This window comes from Macaca nemestrina, chromosome 16 (genome assembly GCF_043159975.1).
Source record: "Macaca nemestrina isolate mMacNem1 chromosome 16, mMacNem.hap1, whole genome shotgun sequence".
Taxonomy (NCBI): Eukaryota; Metazoa; Chordata; class Mammalia; order Primates; family Cercopithecidae; genus Macaca; species Macaca nemestrina.
Window position 1 is genome coordinate 13071262 of NC_092140.1, and position 16972 is coordinate 13088233.

A 16972-nucleotide genomic window follows, 5' to 3' on the forward strand; every position below is an offset into this window, starting at 1 on the left:
CACGTGAATGGAGTTGAGAGGCGACAAAACTGGAGGGAGGCGCCTCTTTCACCAACTTCAGCGGTGCAAGGGGAAGTGGAGTAGAGTCTTGGGAATGATGAAATGCCGAGGATACGGATTCCAGCCCAGAGGGAGCAATGGATCGGATTCTTCGATACTGGAAAAACGGACGGTGGGGGGGCTCGGTGATGTAGGGAGCAGGTAGTGCAGCTTTGCCGGTGGAAAGTGGAAGAAGTTTCTCTCTTTTCCTGAAGCAGGCGGCAAAGACCTCTGAGAGTGGGAGTGTGGGGGATGTGCCGGTCACCCGGATGGGAGTGGAGGTTTGGGACCAAGTGGCCCGAGCCTGCGGTGAGTGGGCCCGCCCTGGGTGGCTCTGGCCGCAGCAGGGTCGATGGGGCAGCATGGTCTCAGCAGGAAGAACACGGCTTCAGTCAGTTCTGTTCTGAGAAGCAGAAGGTGGAGACACGCACATTTTAAAAAACTCCTCCCGGACAGGAAGAAGTGAAGTTCTGGCTGTTCTGTGAGGACGCCGCAGTCCCAGCGCGGAGACCACCGCGCGGGCGAAGTGCGACACAGGCCAGAAATAGGGTCCCGCACGTGGACCGCGGAGGAAGAAAGAGGGCTCACCCGGGCTCCCGCAGCTAGCCTCGCCCGACCAGGCTGGTGCCGCCTCTTCCCGCCCCGGCCCCGCCTCAGCTCCGCGCCCACAACCCGGCTTCCTCCTCTCCCGCCTGGTCGGTCTGTCCCTGCGCCTCCTTCGCCGCCGACTAGCGCCCCCTGGCCTGACGTCACCGGCGCGTCCGCCAATGAGCTGAGGAGGGACTCGGCTGCGACCTGAAAGTGACGGGAGCAGCAGCCAATGGTCGGGCGGAGGGGGCGGGTCGAGATGGGTGTTGGTGGGGAGCCCGGGCGCGTGGGGAGCTGCGGGAGGCGCGGGGCGGGGGGCAGGGGCGCGGCGGGGGGGTCGAGGGGGGCGGTGCGCGGGCGGCCCCTCCCCCTGTCAGGTCCGGGCGGGCGCCTGGAGCCGCCGGAGTTTCCGCACCCGGGAGGGCGATGCGGCCGGGGCTCAGGCTCCTTGCAGGTAACGCGCGGGGCGGCCCCTGCAGGGCCGAGCGCGCCGCGGGGCTAGTGGAGTTGTACGCGGAGCCGGTGCGGGCTCCCCGCTGCTGCCGAGTCCCGAGCTCCGCACGGTGGCCCGGGCCCGGCCGCGGCGCTGCTAGAGGAGTTGGTTCCGGGACCTGAGCTGCGGCCCGGGCTGGGGTCAGGGGAGACGCCGGCCCCTGTGTGAGCTGCACACGGGACAAAGGGCGCGGTGTTGAGGCTGCGCGCCCCACCTCCCCGCGCCCCGCTCGGGCCCCTGCGCTACTCAGCCCGAGCGGAGGTCGCCGCCCCCAGCCCCTGCCTTCAGCCGCGCGGGCTCCTTCGGCCCGGGCGCACCCGGCGCCTGCGGCGCGTCCCCGGAGCGGCCATCTGGCCGCGGGGCCCCGCGCCTGGCCGCCAGCTGGCCGCGGCGCAGGCGATGGCTGGACACAGCCGGGCCGCTTGGCCGCTTGCCCCGGGTTCCGCGGCGGCTCCCCCACCGCGCCGCGAGCGCCTGCTACTCCATGCTCGGCTGCGGAGCGGAGCGGCGCGAGCGCGGGGCCAGCGGCCCGGGCGCCCGGGGCCACCGAGCTGCCACTTCCCGGCGTGGGCTCAGAGTTTGGGGAAGCCGAGCAGGTGGCGCAGCCACTGCCCACCTCCTGCGAACTCTGCGGGGCTTCTAGTCATGTTGATGTTGTGACTATGGGCTGTGTGTGTGTTTTTCTTTTTTTTTTTAACCACACACAAAAGAAGGGAGGAGTTAGAGGAAAGATGTAGCCACTATGAGTCATCCCACACTTCGCTCTTTCCCCGGGATAGCAAATGCATGGGGAGAATGTCTTGAGAAACAGTTATAGTAGGGTCTGCCTAGGTCCCCTCCCTGTCCCCTTTCTCTGCAGTCCTGTCTGCGCCGGGCGCGCCCCAGATGGAGGTGGGGTAAAATGACGGCCAGCGCACCTAGACGGGGGAAATGGCTACAAGCTAGCAAGCTGGAAACTTTCTGGGACAGTGGAGCTGTGAATATCGAACCACTCACATTCTTGCTATAGGCAGCCATGGCCCTCGTGCGCTACTGAATTATAAATGGGAAGGCCGTCACAGCAGGACGATACCTTAGCCTTCAGTAGCATGAATTCAGCACTGCACGGAGGAGGGCGGTGGTGGTGGTTCACGCCTCTGCCTTGAGGGGCCCAGGATCGGATCAGCCAGGAAACTGCCAGGACCGGGGATGTGGGGTCACAAGTGATCATGTTCTCTAATCTGATTCCCAGAGGTGCTGTCACCTCTCAGCGTGGCAGAGGATGGCTGGCTATGTGGTTGAATGTCACAGGTGAGGTAGAAAGGCTGGGCAGAGGTCAGCAGGCCCCTGGATGCATGGAGAGGAATATTCTTCTGTAGGTGGCTGCTGCTAATTTTCCCAAGGGGAAACATTTAGGTTTGGTGTCGCCATTCTGTTTACTGCAGTCCAGGCTGCTGTGTCAGCTGTCATTGGGTCCTCATGGTTCACAGCTGGATGACATTTGTTTTTCGCGGGTCCCTGTGTGGGGTCTTTTTGACCTTCTCACAGATAATTAGTTTGTTTTAACCTGCTGAAAACAGAGGCTTGATACGAGAAGTTTGAGAAATTGTAGGATAAAGGGACCTCTGCTTTGTTCCAGATTTCAGCCCCTGTAGAGGGGCCAGTTGATTCTGTTGCAGGAGTCAGGTAGCGAGCAGAACACTGACTTCATTCCTCCCGGGTTGTGCCCTCTGCTTGGCCTGTAGCTGAGGCCACAGTGGGTCTCTCTTGTTGCTTCGTAAGGTGAACTAACGATCCAGCTATGGCAGAGGAGCCAGGCGGGACATCACGTGGAGAAGAGGGACCAGAAAGTGCAAGCTAGGGCCCATCTGGAAGAAAACGGAGCATCCCTTCCTATTTCATGGCCTGAGTGTAAAAAACGGTGGAGGCTGGGCACGGTGGTTCACACCTGTAATCCCCATGCTTTGGGAGGCCGAGGCAGGAGGATCGCTTGAAGCCAGGCGTTTCAGACCAGCCTGGGCAACATGGTGAGACCCTGTCTCTACAAAAAAGTTTTTAAAATAGCCAGGCATAGTGGCATATGCCTATAGTCCCAGCTACTTGGAAGGCTGAGGTGGAAGGATCCCTTGAGCCCAGTAAAGTGAGGCTGTGGTGAGCTATGATCATACCATTGCACTCCAACCTGGGTGACAGAGTGAAACCCTGTCTCAAAAAAAAAGGGGAAGGGGTGTAGAGAGGGTGGTCCCCCATCTCTACCACCTTACTCAGACAGGGCTGCTTTTACCTGAGTGCCAAGCCTGGCTCAGGTCATTGAGGAACAGAAGTCGTTTAGTGTTAGAGGAAGGAGAGTTGGAAACAGGGTCACTGTGTATGGTTGTACAGTTTGTACCAGACACCAGACCAAGGAAGCCATGTGCCCTGGGTCTGCCCAAAAGAAGGGTCTGCCTTTCTCAGTTGCACCAGGTCACCCGATGGGCTGCTGTTGGCCCTAGTGCTCAGCCCATCTGCATGAATAAACAGTCGCAACATGGGTGTGCGCAAGACAGGTGGTCAGGGACTAGGAAGCAGCGGCTAATTTCTCCAAAATCTAACAATAATGAGAACTAGTTGTTTGCATGCATTTTCTCCCTTTAATTCTTTACCACCGCCCTCTGAAGAAAGTAGTGGTGGTACCATGTTGTGCCCAGTGAGGAAACTGATTCTTAGAAAGACTAAGCAGTTCAAGGTCATGCAGCCGGCAGGTCCAGGTTTGTCTGTCACCAGAGCCTTTGGTCTCAACCACTGGACTAGACTGATCACTTTGCCTGGCCTTCTAACAAATTGTAGCTTTTTTTATTTTTTATTTTTTTTTGCATTTGCTAGTGAAAGGCATTTTCCGAACTATTCCACTATGTATATTAACAGTAAATCCCTTGAAAGAAAAGAGCATTTGTGAGTATTTTCGGTGGCAGCAAAGATGTGGGAGGCCTTAGAGAAAGGAGAAGGAGCCCCCTGAGATAGAGAAGCAGGGGAGTCACAGCGAGGAGGGGAGAGCCAGCCAGAACTAGGAAATGATGTGGGGGCAGGGGCATTGGAGGTAGGCCAGGTTCTCTGCTGTCCCTGCAAGAGCAGAGGAGGAATCATCTGAGATCCACTGAGTCATCCATCCAGTTGACTTCCCAAGAGTTTGGACCTGGCCTACCAGGGTACCTGGTTGATGGTATGGTCCACAGTCTACCTTATATATACTGGGGCTGTTGCTTGGAACATATTGCTTGGAACATGATTATTGCTTGGAACATGATTATTGCTTGGAACATGATTATGCTTAGAACATATTATGCTTAGAACATATATTGCTTAGAACATGACTATGCTTAGAACATAGTCATGTTCTAAGCAATCTGAGGTACGGCTGCTAATTTAGGAGCACAAAGTATTTCCTGATTTAGTATTCTACTTAGAAGGCCATTTGAACCTTGACAAAAGTGTGTGAAATAATTTTCAAATATTTGGGACTGAAGCAGATAATATCCAGGCTCAGTGGTACACTCCTGTAGTCCCAGCTACTTGGGAGACTGAGGCAGGAGGATTACTTGTGCCCAAAAGTTGAATCTAGTCTGGGCAACATAGCAAGACACCATCTCCAAAAATATATTGCATGAGCCAGTAAATTCACTATTGAAACAATAAAGCAGATAACATCAAAACCAGTTACATGACCTTTTGTCAACTCATGATTCTATTGTGCATTTCAAATTGCTATAAATTGTTTGTTTTCCTTCACAGTAATTTTCTAAATTTTCTTATTCTCTCCATGTTAAATCATAGTATCTTCCTAACTATTCAGTGTTTGGCTTTGTTGGGGTTTGTTGTTTCCGACAGGGTCTCACCCTGTTGCCCATGCTGTTGAGCCGTGGTGTGATCTCAGCTCACTGCAGCCTGGAACTCCTGGGCTCAAGCAGTACTCCCACCGCTCAGTCTCCCGAGTAGCTGGGACTGCAGCCATGCGCCTCCACACTCAGCTAATTTTTGTCTATCTTTGTAGACATGGGGTTTCACCTTGTTGCCCAGGCTGGTCTTGAACCTCTGGGCTCAAGCCATCCACCCGCCTCAGCCTCCCAAAGTGCTGGGATTACAGGTGTGAGCCATTGCAACCAGCCTTGATTTGTTGTTTTTTAAGTAGCAGGAGTAATTTCTTTAGCTGAAATGTAAGCATAGATGTTGAGGCCTGTGTGCTGACCTGTGTTATGTTTGCGTTGTAATTTAGATTCGAGAAGTGGTTTATCCTTTGACTGGAAAAGAAAAGTAGCTGCAGTATTCCCCCAGCACTTGCTGAGAGCATGCCTTACGTCAGGCTGTGAGGCTTGAGAGACAAGCAGTGGAAGAGTTGTGGCCTGTTTCATCTCTGGATTATAAATCTGAGCCTCCTTCTGGCTCCTGGAAGGGGACAGCATCACCATGGAATGGTGTGTCCCGTTGCCTGTTGGATCTGTCTCCATCTTCACTCAGACAGAAGGCTATAGAAGGATGCCTGTGACTTCAGGTGGCCTATTTGGCGGGCTTTTTATTGATTCCATGGTCTGGGGTATCCACTTAGAGATCCAGAAACAAATACATCCAAACTGTCTTCCCAATCAGGGGGCTGGGATTCTCTTTCATCTCGGCAGGAAAAGAACAGGGTCCAGGTCCCTTAGTAAAGACAGGAGCCTCGGTACCAATCAACCAGATACTAAAAGGGATTTCCCACAGAAAATCATTCTGCGCCTCTGCTTTCAGCCTTCTGGAAGAAAGTATAATAGCTGGCCTCCCCTGAGCCTTCATTACAGCCAGGCGGTGTTGGGAATCCCGTTTAACCCTCATGACAACTCTAGAAGGCAGGCACTCCTACCACCCCCATGTTAGTGTTGAGGAAACAGGCCCAGAGAGGTCAAGTGAGTTGCCCAGAGGTACCCCAGGTCAGAACCAAGCAGTCTGACCCAAACCTGATCCTGGTAAGTCCAAAGAAAGCCCCTGTCCAGGATGTGGTGGGAATGGGGACAGATAAAAGTGTGAGTTTGGGGGTAGGTTGGGATTTGTTTTGGCGAATTCCAAGGCAGGAAGCTATCAGGCACCTCTCACCACTGACCGTTAAGATGCTTTGCAGAGGGCCGCAGGGGGTGGGCTCAGAGAGGAAAGAGGCTGTGCACAGGACCGCACAACTAACACATGGCAAGGATAGGGCACAGGCATCCCCGGTGAGAAACATTATGCCCATTTGAAAGAAAAGTTCAAAATAGTATATATTTTTATCTTGACTCTTTCACCAGGATTGAAGGTCATATCCTCACATCGAATAGCCTCCCTTCCTTTCCTTTGTATGGCTCAGCCTTTTCTGGGACAAGATATTGTCCCCACCAGTCATTTCCTCTATCTGTCCTCTGTGTCGAGCCACTAGCCTAGGAACCCAGCATTCGATCCTGTGCCCCGCCTTAGGGTTTCTCCATTCGACTCCCGTGTCTCTGTCTCAGAGTCTCAGCTCCCTGGCCTGTGTGCCTGAATGCTACAAATAGACCATAAGCTCTTTCAGAAGCAGGATTGTGTTTTACACACTACCCTCTCTCCTGCCACACACGCAGTGCGCTAAAACCCAGCAATGACTATTTATTGATTTTTCTTGATTGGATGAGGTAAGATGGTAACTTCTTTTTTTTAAGCTCTGTAAACTGGTTCAAGGATGATTAAAAATGATTTGCCTTGTGGGCTTGATGAGGATACCATTAAATTCATGTTTCTAAAGGGTATTCCAGCATCAGAAACCAAAGGGCATCTGATTTGATAGATCCTGTGGTCGGGCCCAGGTATCTGCATGTGTCCCGTGTGACTTTTCTGCCCACTAAAGTTTGGGAAGCGCAGCTTCAAATTGTTAATGATCACATCCTATAAAATCATAGCATAAATGACTATCTAGCTGTTACTCACGGTGCCCACTGCAGAAACGGTCCTACCAGTGTTGATGAATATTTATATGGTGTTGTCTTTCCTGCAGATTCCTAACCAGCATAATGCTGGAGCCGGGGGCCACCAGCCTGCAGTTTTCAGAATGGCCGTGTTGGACACTGATTTGGATCACATTTTTCCATCTTCTGTTCTTCCTCCATTCTGGGCTAAGTTAGTAGTGGGATTGGTTGCCATTGTGTGTTTTGCACGCAGCTATGATGGAGACTTTGTCTTTGATGACTCAGAAGCTATTGTTAACAATAAGGTTTGTATCTCAACTCTCTTCTGGTAAACTTAACTGCCCACCTGTGTCTCAGTAATCATCTAAGTTTGTGTTGCATTGTTCTCCGTGGAACGTAGGTTAAGCATTGGCCTGGGCCCCAATGGTGCTCTCGATTTTTCTGTCTCTTTTCAACATCGCCTCCTTGATTTAGTGCCTTTCTTATTGCTGTCACCAAGGTTCCGAACCCCTGCCTGAGCTCAGACATTCCCCTCAAGAGCCCCAGTCCCCATATGGATCAAAGAGGCCGTTCTTCTAAGATGACAAGGCAAGGGTATTGCAGGGCATTGCAGACTTAGTATTTCAGATTTTGTGAAACATTTCCACAGTTGTTCAAAAAAAAAAAAAACCCATCATGCATTTGCTGCAGTGATGGACGGGTGTGATCCCCTGCCAGAAGGTGCGTCTTCAGCAGCAGGCAGTGAGCTGGCTGCCGCTTTGTCCTTCTCCAAGACTGTCAGGGCAGCCTGCTGACAGCTGCTGGGGCAAGAGGAATGTGCTGCCAATGGGCGCTGCAGTTCCTGCTTGTTTGGTGTTCGGAGAGTCAGTTTTGCTGGACTTGCAGAATCCCAGTCAATTTTGCTTACCAGTGGTTGCTATGTATCAGTGCAGGAAAAATGGTCATCTTTTTCCACTCCCTACCCGGAGTTAGGGCAAAAGAAAGAGGTTTGTGGGAAAAGATGAAAAAGATTCAAGCAGGCTACAAATCAGAGCAAGAAATGCAGAGGCAAGCAAGACCCAGAGGAGAAAGAACTCAGAAATGGCACAAGTTAGTCTCTCGACAATCTATTACTCAGAAGATATTTTCTGTGTGTTCCTTAGCCAGTGAAGAAGACTTAGAGGAAAATACACATTTAGCTCCCTGCTAGATATAATTAGAGCAACTCTTTGTAACACTGTTGAATGCTCTTAAAAATCTGAAGTCATGGATTCTACCAAATAAGTGGAAAGTCATTTTCATGCTGAAAATGTTGAGAACTCTCTATATGACAAGCATTTATTGTATGGGGGGGAACATGACTGATTTGCGTATATTTATTTGTGACATAATATTGCAATTGATCTCCATTTTGATGGCACAGACTAGATCATTGTTAATGGGTTTTTGTTGTTGTTGTTGTTGTTGAGATAGTCTTGCTCTGTTGCCCAGGTTAGAGTGCAGTGTCACGATCTTGGCTCACTGCAACCTCCGCCTCCAGGGTTCAAGCAATTCTCCTGCCTCAGTCTCCCAAGTAGCTGGGACTACAGGCATCCCATGCCTGGCTAATTTTTGTATTTTTTGGTAGAGATGGGGTTTCACCATGTTGCCAGGCTGGTCTCGAACTGCTGACCTCTGATGATCTGCCTACTTTGGCCTCCCAAAGTGCTGGGATTACAGGCATGAGCCACCACACCCGGCCAATGTTTATTTTTAATTCAAGTTCTTCATTTGTAATTTTCCTCAAATTCACTCAGCAGTTACTGTAGATGATTCTGTTTCAGTTCTTTTTTAAACCATGCTTAAAAGAACTAAGTAAGTCTACACAGCTATGTCAAACTGGTGGCTTTTTCGTGAGGTGGGGACAAAGTCTTACTCTGTTGCCCAGGCTGGAGTGCAGTGGTGCAGTCATAGTTCGCTGCAGCCTCCAATGCCTGGACTCAAGTCATCCTCCCTTCTTAGCCTCCCGAGTAGCTAGGATTACAGTCATGCACCACCACGCGCAGCTGATTTTTAAAATTTTTTGTAGAGACAGAGTCTCACTGTGTTGCCCGGCTGATCTCAAACTCCTGGCCTGAAGTGATGCTCCCATCTTGGCCTCCCAAAGTGCTGGGATTACAAGCACAAGCCACCATGCCGAGCACAGATTGGTGGCTTAATGGCCACAGAATTGTTTTCTCACAAAGATAGAGTTTTATTATTTAAATTCCATTATTCGTTTTGGTGAGAATATCTTGACTCTTCTACTCGTGTGAACCAGAAGACATATAAAGTGTTAATTCAGAAACCATGTTGAAAAATGTTGGTCAGCTAGGAAGAACAAAAACACGAGCCGTGTTGTGTGTGGAGGCCCTGGTGTCTGGGTGTAATTCTCGTTCCTTCTGTGAGGTGAGGCAGATGAAGCCATTTCGTGGTTCTGCTGAGCATGGTCTTGGCAGTGTTTTTGGGAGCATCACACTGTGCCCCTTTTGTTAACTTGCTAGCCCTCCCTTTTTCTTTTCCTAGTTAATGAAAGGCACTCCTCCATTCATTGGCACTGTGCCTACAGTAATGTGAAACAGGCTGTTACTGGATTTTAGTGATGTTAGAGACTGTTTTCCAGATGCTTCCTTGCCGTGTGGAGTTGCCTTTTTTGTTCCTTGAGATGATGATCTTTGAGACAGTGGAGTTAGGGGGAATTTTAGACACAATACATTTTTTCCATAAATCATTATGCGGAAGAATTGACCTTTCTTTCTGTAGCACACCCTGCTGTGGAGGCTCCACCTAATCAAATATTTAGAGCCTCGTTGGTGTTCATTTCCTGTTCAAAGGGAGGAAAAGATCCTCCACCCAAGCCCCTCACAGCTGACCGGGTGCTTCTGTAAGAGTGTAGAAGAAGGTAGGTTTCCAGGCTTGTCACTGAGTCAACGAAGGGAGCAGGTGACTCACACGACCTTCACAGAATCTCTAACCCATTCTCGGGGAGTGGTCAGTGCACTCCTGGCCTCTGAAGCTGATCACTGTGGAAGCAAATGTCACCCTTAACAGTGGACATTGGTGACCAGCTTTGCATCTGTCACCTCTTTTCAAGCCTTTCCCTTTGAGTCAGCAAGCGCTTAAGTCGCAAGTGCCGAGCTGCCCGGTGGGTGTGGACTTTTATTGCTCTTTGGGGCCACCCATCATTTGACCCATTTCTGTTTGGGGCATTCTTAGGTGCTCAGAAGACGATTTGATTAGGGAACTGGCACAGATGGGCTGTCCCGTCAGGTGCGCCCACCTGTTGGAGTTAGGAACTGGTCACGCGAGGTGGGGGCCCAGAGGCAGCCGGGCAGTCTCTGTGAGGTGCCCGGGGCATGATGGGTGGCTTTGCTCCTGCCATGTGGCCCTGCCCTGGCTTTCCAGGCCACAGGGGACTCTGTGAGCTGCACACTGCCCTTTGAAGAATTCCCTTTTTGTTTAAATTAATCAGAGTTTGGTTATTGCAATGAAGAATCTTGACTGACAACCCAGGGAAATGATCAGCATGTTGTTATTTCTAGTCCCTAAAACGTTGGTTTAATTACGCTTTAAAGAGAAAGTTAATCTGTCATTTTTCTTACTTACTCCACCACAGTGCCTTGTTTGCCTCTCTTCTCTTTAGGCACAATTTAAGCCATCTACTTTCATCTTTTAAATGTAAAAAAAAATGCATTTTAAGCATCTGTAGTATAGTACCAAATTAAACTACCTCAGCAGTAAGAGAGGTATAGAGTTTTTTTAATATTGAGTGATTTTTGTCTGTAAAAATTAAGGATTTTTTTCTGATTTCATAGTCTGCTAGCTCATGATCAAAAATGGAAACTTACGAAAATATGTTTATCCACTTTTGTGTTTTAACTGGGACATTTTGGTAAGTTACCCTATTTATTAGATGTGAGAAGTTAATAGTGATCTTATTTAGCTGTGTGGTCCACTTATATTTGACACATATTAAGCACCTTCTGTATATAGCCAGCAAACCCAGATGTGGCCCAGTCCTCGTGGAGCCCAGTCTAGTGGCACAGACAAATAGTCATGTGACTGTAAGTTGCCAGGGTGCCACGCACTGCTTGACAGGGTGAGATGCCCAGAGACCCATGGAAGAGAGACGGGATCAGCTCAGGAAGGGCAGAGCTGGGCAGCTGGGAGATGAATGGCGGGAGGAGTTGAGCCGTGAAGAGTTGAGGGTGACTGTCCAGGGACGACCCGGACAGAGCCTCTGGGTTGGGAGCTGGCAGGAGCACAGCACCAGAGACATGGGCCTGCAGAGTTCAGGGGAAGCTGTCGGTCCCAGGAGGGTGAAAGCTGATCGGTGTTTGAAGCCCGGTGGGGTGAGCCCATGTGTAGTTTGAGATGATCAACATAGAGAACATGCTGGGCGCAGCAGCCCCGCTAGGAGGCCTGACTGCATCCCGGGTGAGAGATGGAGGAGCTTGGCTTAGGGCTGGTGGGAGACCCTTGTCCAGAACGTCCCATTTGTGTCCCTGCAGGACCTCCAAGCAGAAACGCCCCTTGGGGACCTGTGGCACCATGATTTCTGGGGCAGTAGACTGAGCAGCAACACCAGCCACAAGTCCTACCGGCCTCTCACCGTCCTGACTTTCAGGTAAGCCGTGACATCGAAGGGCCTGGGAAGGTCACTCCCGGCTTGTGTGTGACATTGGAGACAGGTGTGTGTCAGCAGGCTCTCAGCATTCAGGAGTCCAGTCAGTGACTCAGGTGGGGTCTGAGCTGCTCACATACATGGGTGTCTAGGTGCAGAGAAGGCGAGCGGGGCCCCTGTGAAGGATGGCATGCACATGGGTGGTGGTTCATATTTTTCTCAGTTCTTGGAGGTTTGACCCTTTGCTGGTTAACACCAATGGAATAATATGAGTGAAAGCGACATGAGGCCTCTGATGAAACTTATCTTTTTCACTACAGAAATAAATAAGGTATAAGTCTTCCTACTGTTACCAAGTCAATATGCAAAAGCAAGATGCAGCTTGCAAACAGTGCCCCCTCCATTAAACAGGGAGCCACTTGCACTGAATAGATGCATTCACCTCACAAAGGTTCTCGTCCATACCTGTTTCTCGGGTGCATTTAAACACTTGTGTGTAGACGTCCCACAGGAGCGTAGGAGTGATGAATTGGAACCACCAGCAGCTGAGAAACAGTCAGAATAGGAATCCCTGCCAGCGGAGGGTGTTTCGCTGGGGGAAGGCTGGTGGGCATACTGATAAGAAGCCCTTTGGAGGATAAGCAAGGTATAAGACTCTCTTAAATCCACGTCCCTAGGGGTTAGCCATGAGTAATGTGTGGAATATTGTATCTTCCTGGAATGCAGCCTTGCCCCTTCTGCATGTAAAACATCGTCTAGCTTTCCTTTCGATTTTCCTCTGCAAGTTGCTTCAGTGCCACTCGCCTTGGACACATCCATTTCATCCCTTTTTCCCTGTAGTTACATTCCCACCTTTTCCACAGCCTTCTTAGCTCGACAGGCATTATTTATCTTGGTGCTATTTTTATCAAGCTGGCACAAAGTCTTCCACTTCTCCTTTTAGTATTTCCACACACAAGCCTTCCCCTCCAGACCGTTGCCATTTCTTGCCGCTTCACGTGTACCCTGAACTCCCTGTGTTTCTGCAGGATTAACTACTACCTCTCGGGAGGCTTCCACCCCGTGGGCTTTCACGTGGTCAACATCCTTCTGCACGGTGGCATCTCTGTCCTCATGGTGGATGTCTTCTCCGTTCTGTTTGGCGGCCTGCAGTACACCAGTAAGGGCCGGAGGCTGCACCTCGCCCCCAGGGCATCCCTGCTGGCCGCGCTGCTGTTTGCTGTCCATCCTGTGCACACCGAATGTGTAAGTGTCGTCTGCACGAGGCATCTGTATGCACGTGAGAAGTGATGTGACACCCCCGTGTCGCCTGGTTTCCTAAAACAGGCTCCCTTTATGTACCCATCTTGGTTCCAGAGCTGGAGAAAGTCTACTCCACAGTATACTCTAGAAATAGAAAGGACACTACATAAATACCCTGCCAGACATTTGAAACGATTCTGTCTGGGGCAGAGACATGTCTCTGGTGAAAAAAATGCAGAGCACCATACTGGTGGAGACTGTGTAATAAGGTATGGTGTGATCTCTGCTGATACTTTCTGTTTAGCTTCTAGGATAACACCAGCGGTGAAGGCACGGATGTTAAATATTGCCGGGCTTTGGGGTCTGAAGTTCGGAGGCTAAGAACTGTTCTTCAATGGAGGGTCTGATGCAGTGTTTCTGTGTTCGCTGACAGTTTTATGATTTATAAAATCCTTTCTTAGACTTCACATGATTGTTACGAAAACGCTGTGACATCAGCTGGGCTAATATAACCGTTTCCACTTTAGGAATGAGGGAAAGGCGTGGGGGGATAAAAATTTATCCAGGGTGAGGAGCAAGTGGATGTCGGGCAGGACTTAAATTCTGGGCTTCCCCGGCCTCCACTGAGGAGATGCTGACGTACTTGGTGTTGAACTGGAAAGTGGTGCCCGTGCCCTGCTGGGGAGCTGCTCGTGAAGCCTCTCCACCCTCCTCCTCCTCACCCTGTGTGATCCTCTCCCCAAGGTGATCAGGCAGCTCTGGTGGGTGCCCACCCTCCTGGAGGCTACGTCTCCATCCCATCGAGCTGCCTCTGTGTATTTGGAATAGGCTGTGCTGGGATTTCACTAGACATTTGTGAAGTTTTCAGGAACCACCCGCTGCACCACCACATGGACCCTTTGAAAATGCAAAAGGCAGCATGTTTGCTGAGGGACGAGATTTGACTCGAGTCATTCATTCTGTGAGCACGAAGTGCATAAAATAATCACATACACTTTATAACTTCCCTCACGGTAGACTTCTCATTTCATCGGGACTGAAATCTCTACATTTAACCAGTTGCATGTTGCTTCTTGGAGTTTCAAGATGCTGAGCAGAAGTCCTGTTTTTAGCATCTGACTTTACTAAACTGTCTATTCACTCCAGTATCAGGAGTGTTGTGGAGTTGTTATCACACCCCCCTCCTGATATCTTTTTAAATCTTTATTTTTTACCTCAGCAAATTCAGAGGACGTTAAGAGCTGGATAGGCTGGGGACTGCTGTGTAAAAATTTAGTTATAAGCTCTTTATAGATAACTGTGACTGAATTAGACTTTGTTTCAATCCGAGTTCTCTCTGGGACCCAGATATAGTGTAGCCAGTGGTCCTGAATAAGGGACTGGAAGACAGGGACTCACTGGAGAAGTTCTGGTTCTGTCTTCCTTCTCATCTAATTTAGCGTGATCTCAAAAGCAAAATAATACTTGAATTATTAGCCAAGGAAAGTTTTCTAAAATTCTCATTTTAAATATTCAGAATTTGATTTATAAAAAGGTTTCAAGTGCCAACAAGTATAACAGTGTGCTTACACACGTACACACTCACACACACACATTCTCTCACACACACACTCACATTCCAGATAAATGCAAGCTGGGAACATGTAATCTTAAAAGTCCACATTCCAGATGGTTAAAAGGAAACTGAGGCAGACTAGCTCTAGGAGAAAAAGGAGTATTTGAAAAACCTCTCTCTCTTCCCCTCCCCACCATGACATCCATTCAAACTCAGATTTCAAGAAATACTTGTGGATAATTAAGAGTTAGCATTGGAAGACAGATATTTTGTATGTTTACCTTTCAGTGTTTCTGCAGATAGTATTCAGTTTACTTCTGTCTGCATTCCCCTGTTATCTCCTACCCTGCAGTTAAAAATTCCAGCTCTAGGCCAGGCACAGGGGCTCACACCCATAATCCCAGCACTTTGGGAGGCCAAGGCAGGTGGATCACGTGAGGTGAGGAGTTCCAAACCAGCCTGGCCAACATGGTGAAACCCCATCTCTACTAAAAATACAAAAACGAGCTGGGCATGGTGGTGCACACCTGTAGTCCCAGCTACTCGAGAGGATGAGGCAGGAGAATCGCTTGAACCCAGGAGGCAGAGGCTGCAGTGAGCCAAGACCATGCCACTGCACTCCAGCCTGGGCAACAGAGCAAGACTGTCTAAAAAAAAAAAAAAAAATTCCAGCTTTAAAAACATGCAAAGAACGGAACACCCAAGGAAACGGGTGGCAGGCGAGCTCCTCCTAGGTGTTCAGCGAGGAGTCAGTCCCGCTTTCTGGCCGGCAGAGCCAGCAGCCTGAATCATGGCCTTGGGCACAGCAGCCCCAGCCACATTGATCCCTGTGGGATGAGGACAATGGGGATTTGGTTAGTAAACTGCCTCAGTTTACCCCATTTGTCTCAGCGTACATTTATTAAGAGACAGTAATAGCAGTATAGGCCCCTGCAGGTTTTAGTGACATGAATTTCTTTTTTTTTTTTTTTTTTCTTTTTTCTTTTTTGATACACAGTCTTACTCTGTCACCTAGGCTGGAGTGCGGTGGCGCAATCTTGGCTCACTGCAACCTGCACCTCCCAGGTTCAAGTGATTCTCCTCCCTCAGCCTCCCGAGTAGCTAGGACTACAGGCATGCACCACCACACCTGGCTAATTTTTGTATTTTTAGTAGAGATGGGGTTTCACCATGATGGACAGGCTGGTGTCAAACTCTTGGCCCCAAGTGATCCACCTGCCTCAGCTTCCCAAAGTGCTGGGATTAGAGGCGTGAGCCACTGCACCTGGCCTAACATGAATTTCATTATATTAACATTTACATTAATATGTTTTAGGTCTTTACACTCTCCAACATTTCACACTGAAAATGATTTTGCCCACTGCAAATAAGCACCTGAATTTTCCAGTCTTCTAGGGTGATCAGCCGTCTCGTGTGCCTGAGATTGAGAGGGTTCTGGGACTGGGGACTTCCCATTTGAAAGCAATGACAGCCGGGCAAATAGGGATGACTTGGGCACCCCACAGTCTTGCCCCCTCCTGGTCTCCGCTTGGTGATGCTGTAATTGCAGTCAGTGTTTTGTGCTCCTCAACTGACGGGAGTGTCTGTCTTTTTCTAATGAGCCACCGCACATTGCTGAGTGGTTTGTAGACACCCAAAGCCTCTGATAGGCCAGTCCCCACTGCAGAGAGGAGAGTCTGGGAGGGCCACACAGCCCCTGGTCTGCTGGTGGCTCTTCAGCTCTGTGTGGCCATCAGCAGGAGGATCCCAGCGCTTCCCTGAGGACAGAAGTGGCTTGTATGGGCTTTACTTTTTATTTTCCTCAGAGTGTTGGGGAAGATTTCACTTTGTCTGAATTCCAACATCAAGGAAAGAAGCTCGGGCCCCCTTAAGAGTTCTTCCTGTAGCCGGGTGTGGTGGTGTGCGCCTGGAGTCCCAGCTACTTGGGAAGCTGAGGTAGGAGGACCGCTCAAGCCCAGGAGTTTGAGGCTGCAGTGAGCTATGATCACGCCAGTGCACTCCAGCCTGGAAAACACAGTGAGACCCTGTCTCTGAAAGTGAAAAATGAAACAAAATGTTTAAAAAGAGTTCTGTCTATCTAATGAACCCAGACTTTAATCCAGAAGGAAGTTTCCCCACCGCCCTAATTCCTTTTCATGGCCCCCATGCAAATTCTACCTACTGGGGAAACAATGGTACCGCCTGCTTTATGGATTCAGAGGGATTGCAGTGATTTCTCCAGAAAACTCTGAGTGTTTCACGTTATTTGTGAGAAAAAAAAAATAGCCTTTGTAGAAAAGTTTGCCTAAAAATACATATTATGCAAATATCAGAAAAGGAAAAGAAAATGTTTTCTTGCTTATGTACATTCTCAAACAGTGATTGGATACAGTCCCTCCTTGGGTAGCTTTTTAACATTCTTTTAGTGAAATCTCTCTTAATTACTATGCCAAAAACATTCATTGTAAATACTAAATGCTGTCTTGCTTTAAAACACTTCCCATACTTTAAAAATTTTGTTTTTCTTTATGTCAAGGAACATAATGTACATTGCTTAA

The 16972-nt window shown here is 49.5% G+C and overlaps 1 protein-coding gene across 3 annotated transcripts in view; it reads left to right on the forward strand.

The window, feature by feature from the left end:
* The first annotated feature begins 992 nt into the window (after positions 1–992).
* LOC105477983 (transmembrane O-mannosyltransferase targeting cadherins 4) overlaps positions 993–16972 on the forward strand; it is a 70326-nt gene continuing 54346 nt past the window's right edge. The window contains exons 1-4 of one of the 3 annotated variants that reach the window (XM_011734914.3): positions 993–1081; positions 7107–7322; positions 11526–11641; positions 12667–12883. In XM_011734914.3, the coding sequence (XP_011733216.2) occupies positions 7161–7322; positions 11526–11641; positions 12667–12883 (495 nt within the window). In that variant the 5' untranslated portion in view covers positions 993–1081; positions 7107–7160. Of the gene's footprint in view, positions 1082–1629; positions 5625–7106; positions 7323–11525; positions 11642–12666; positions 12884–16972 lie in introns of those variants that run through there. The other 2 variants (XM_011734921.2, XM_011734934.3) reach the window with 2 other exon arrangements.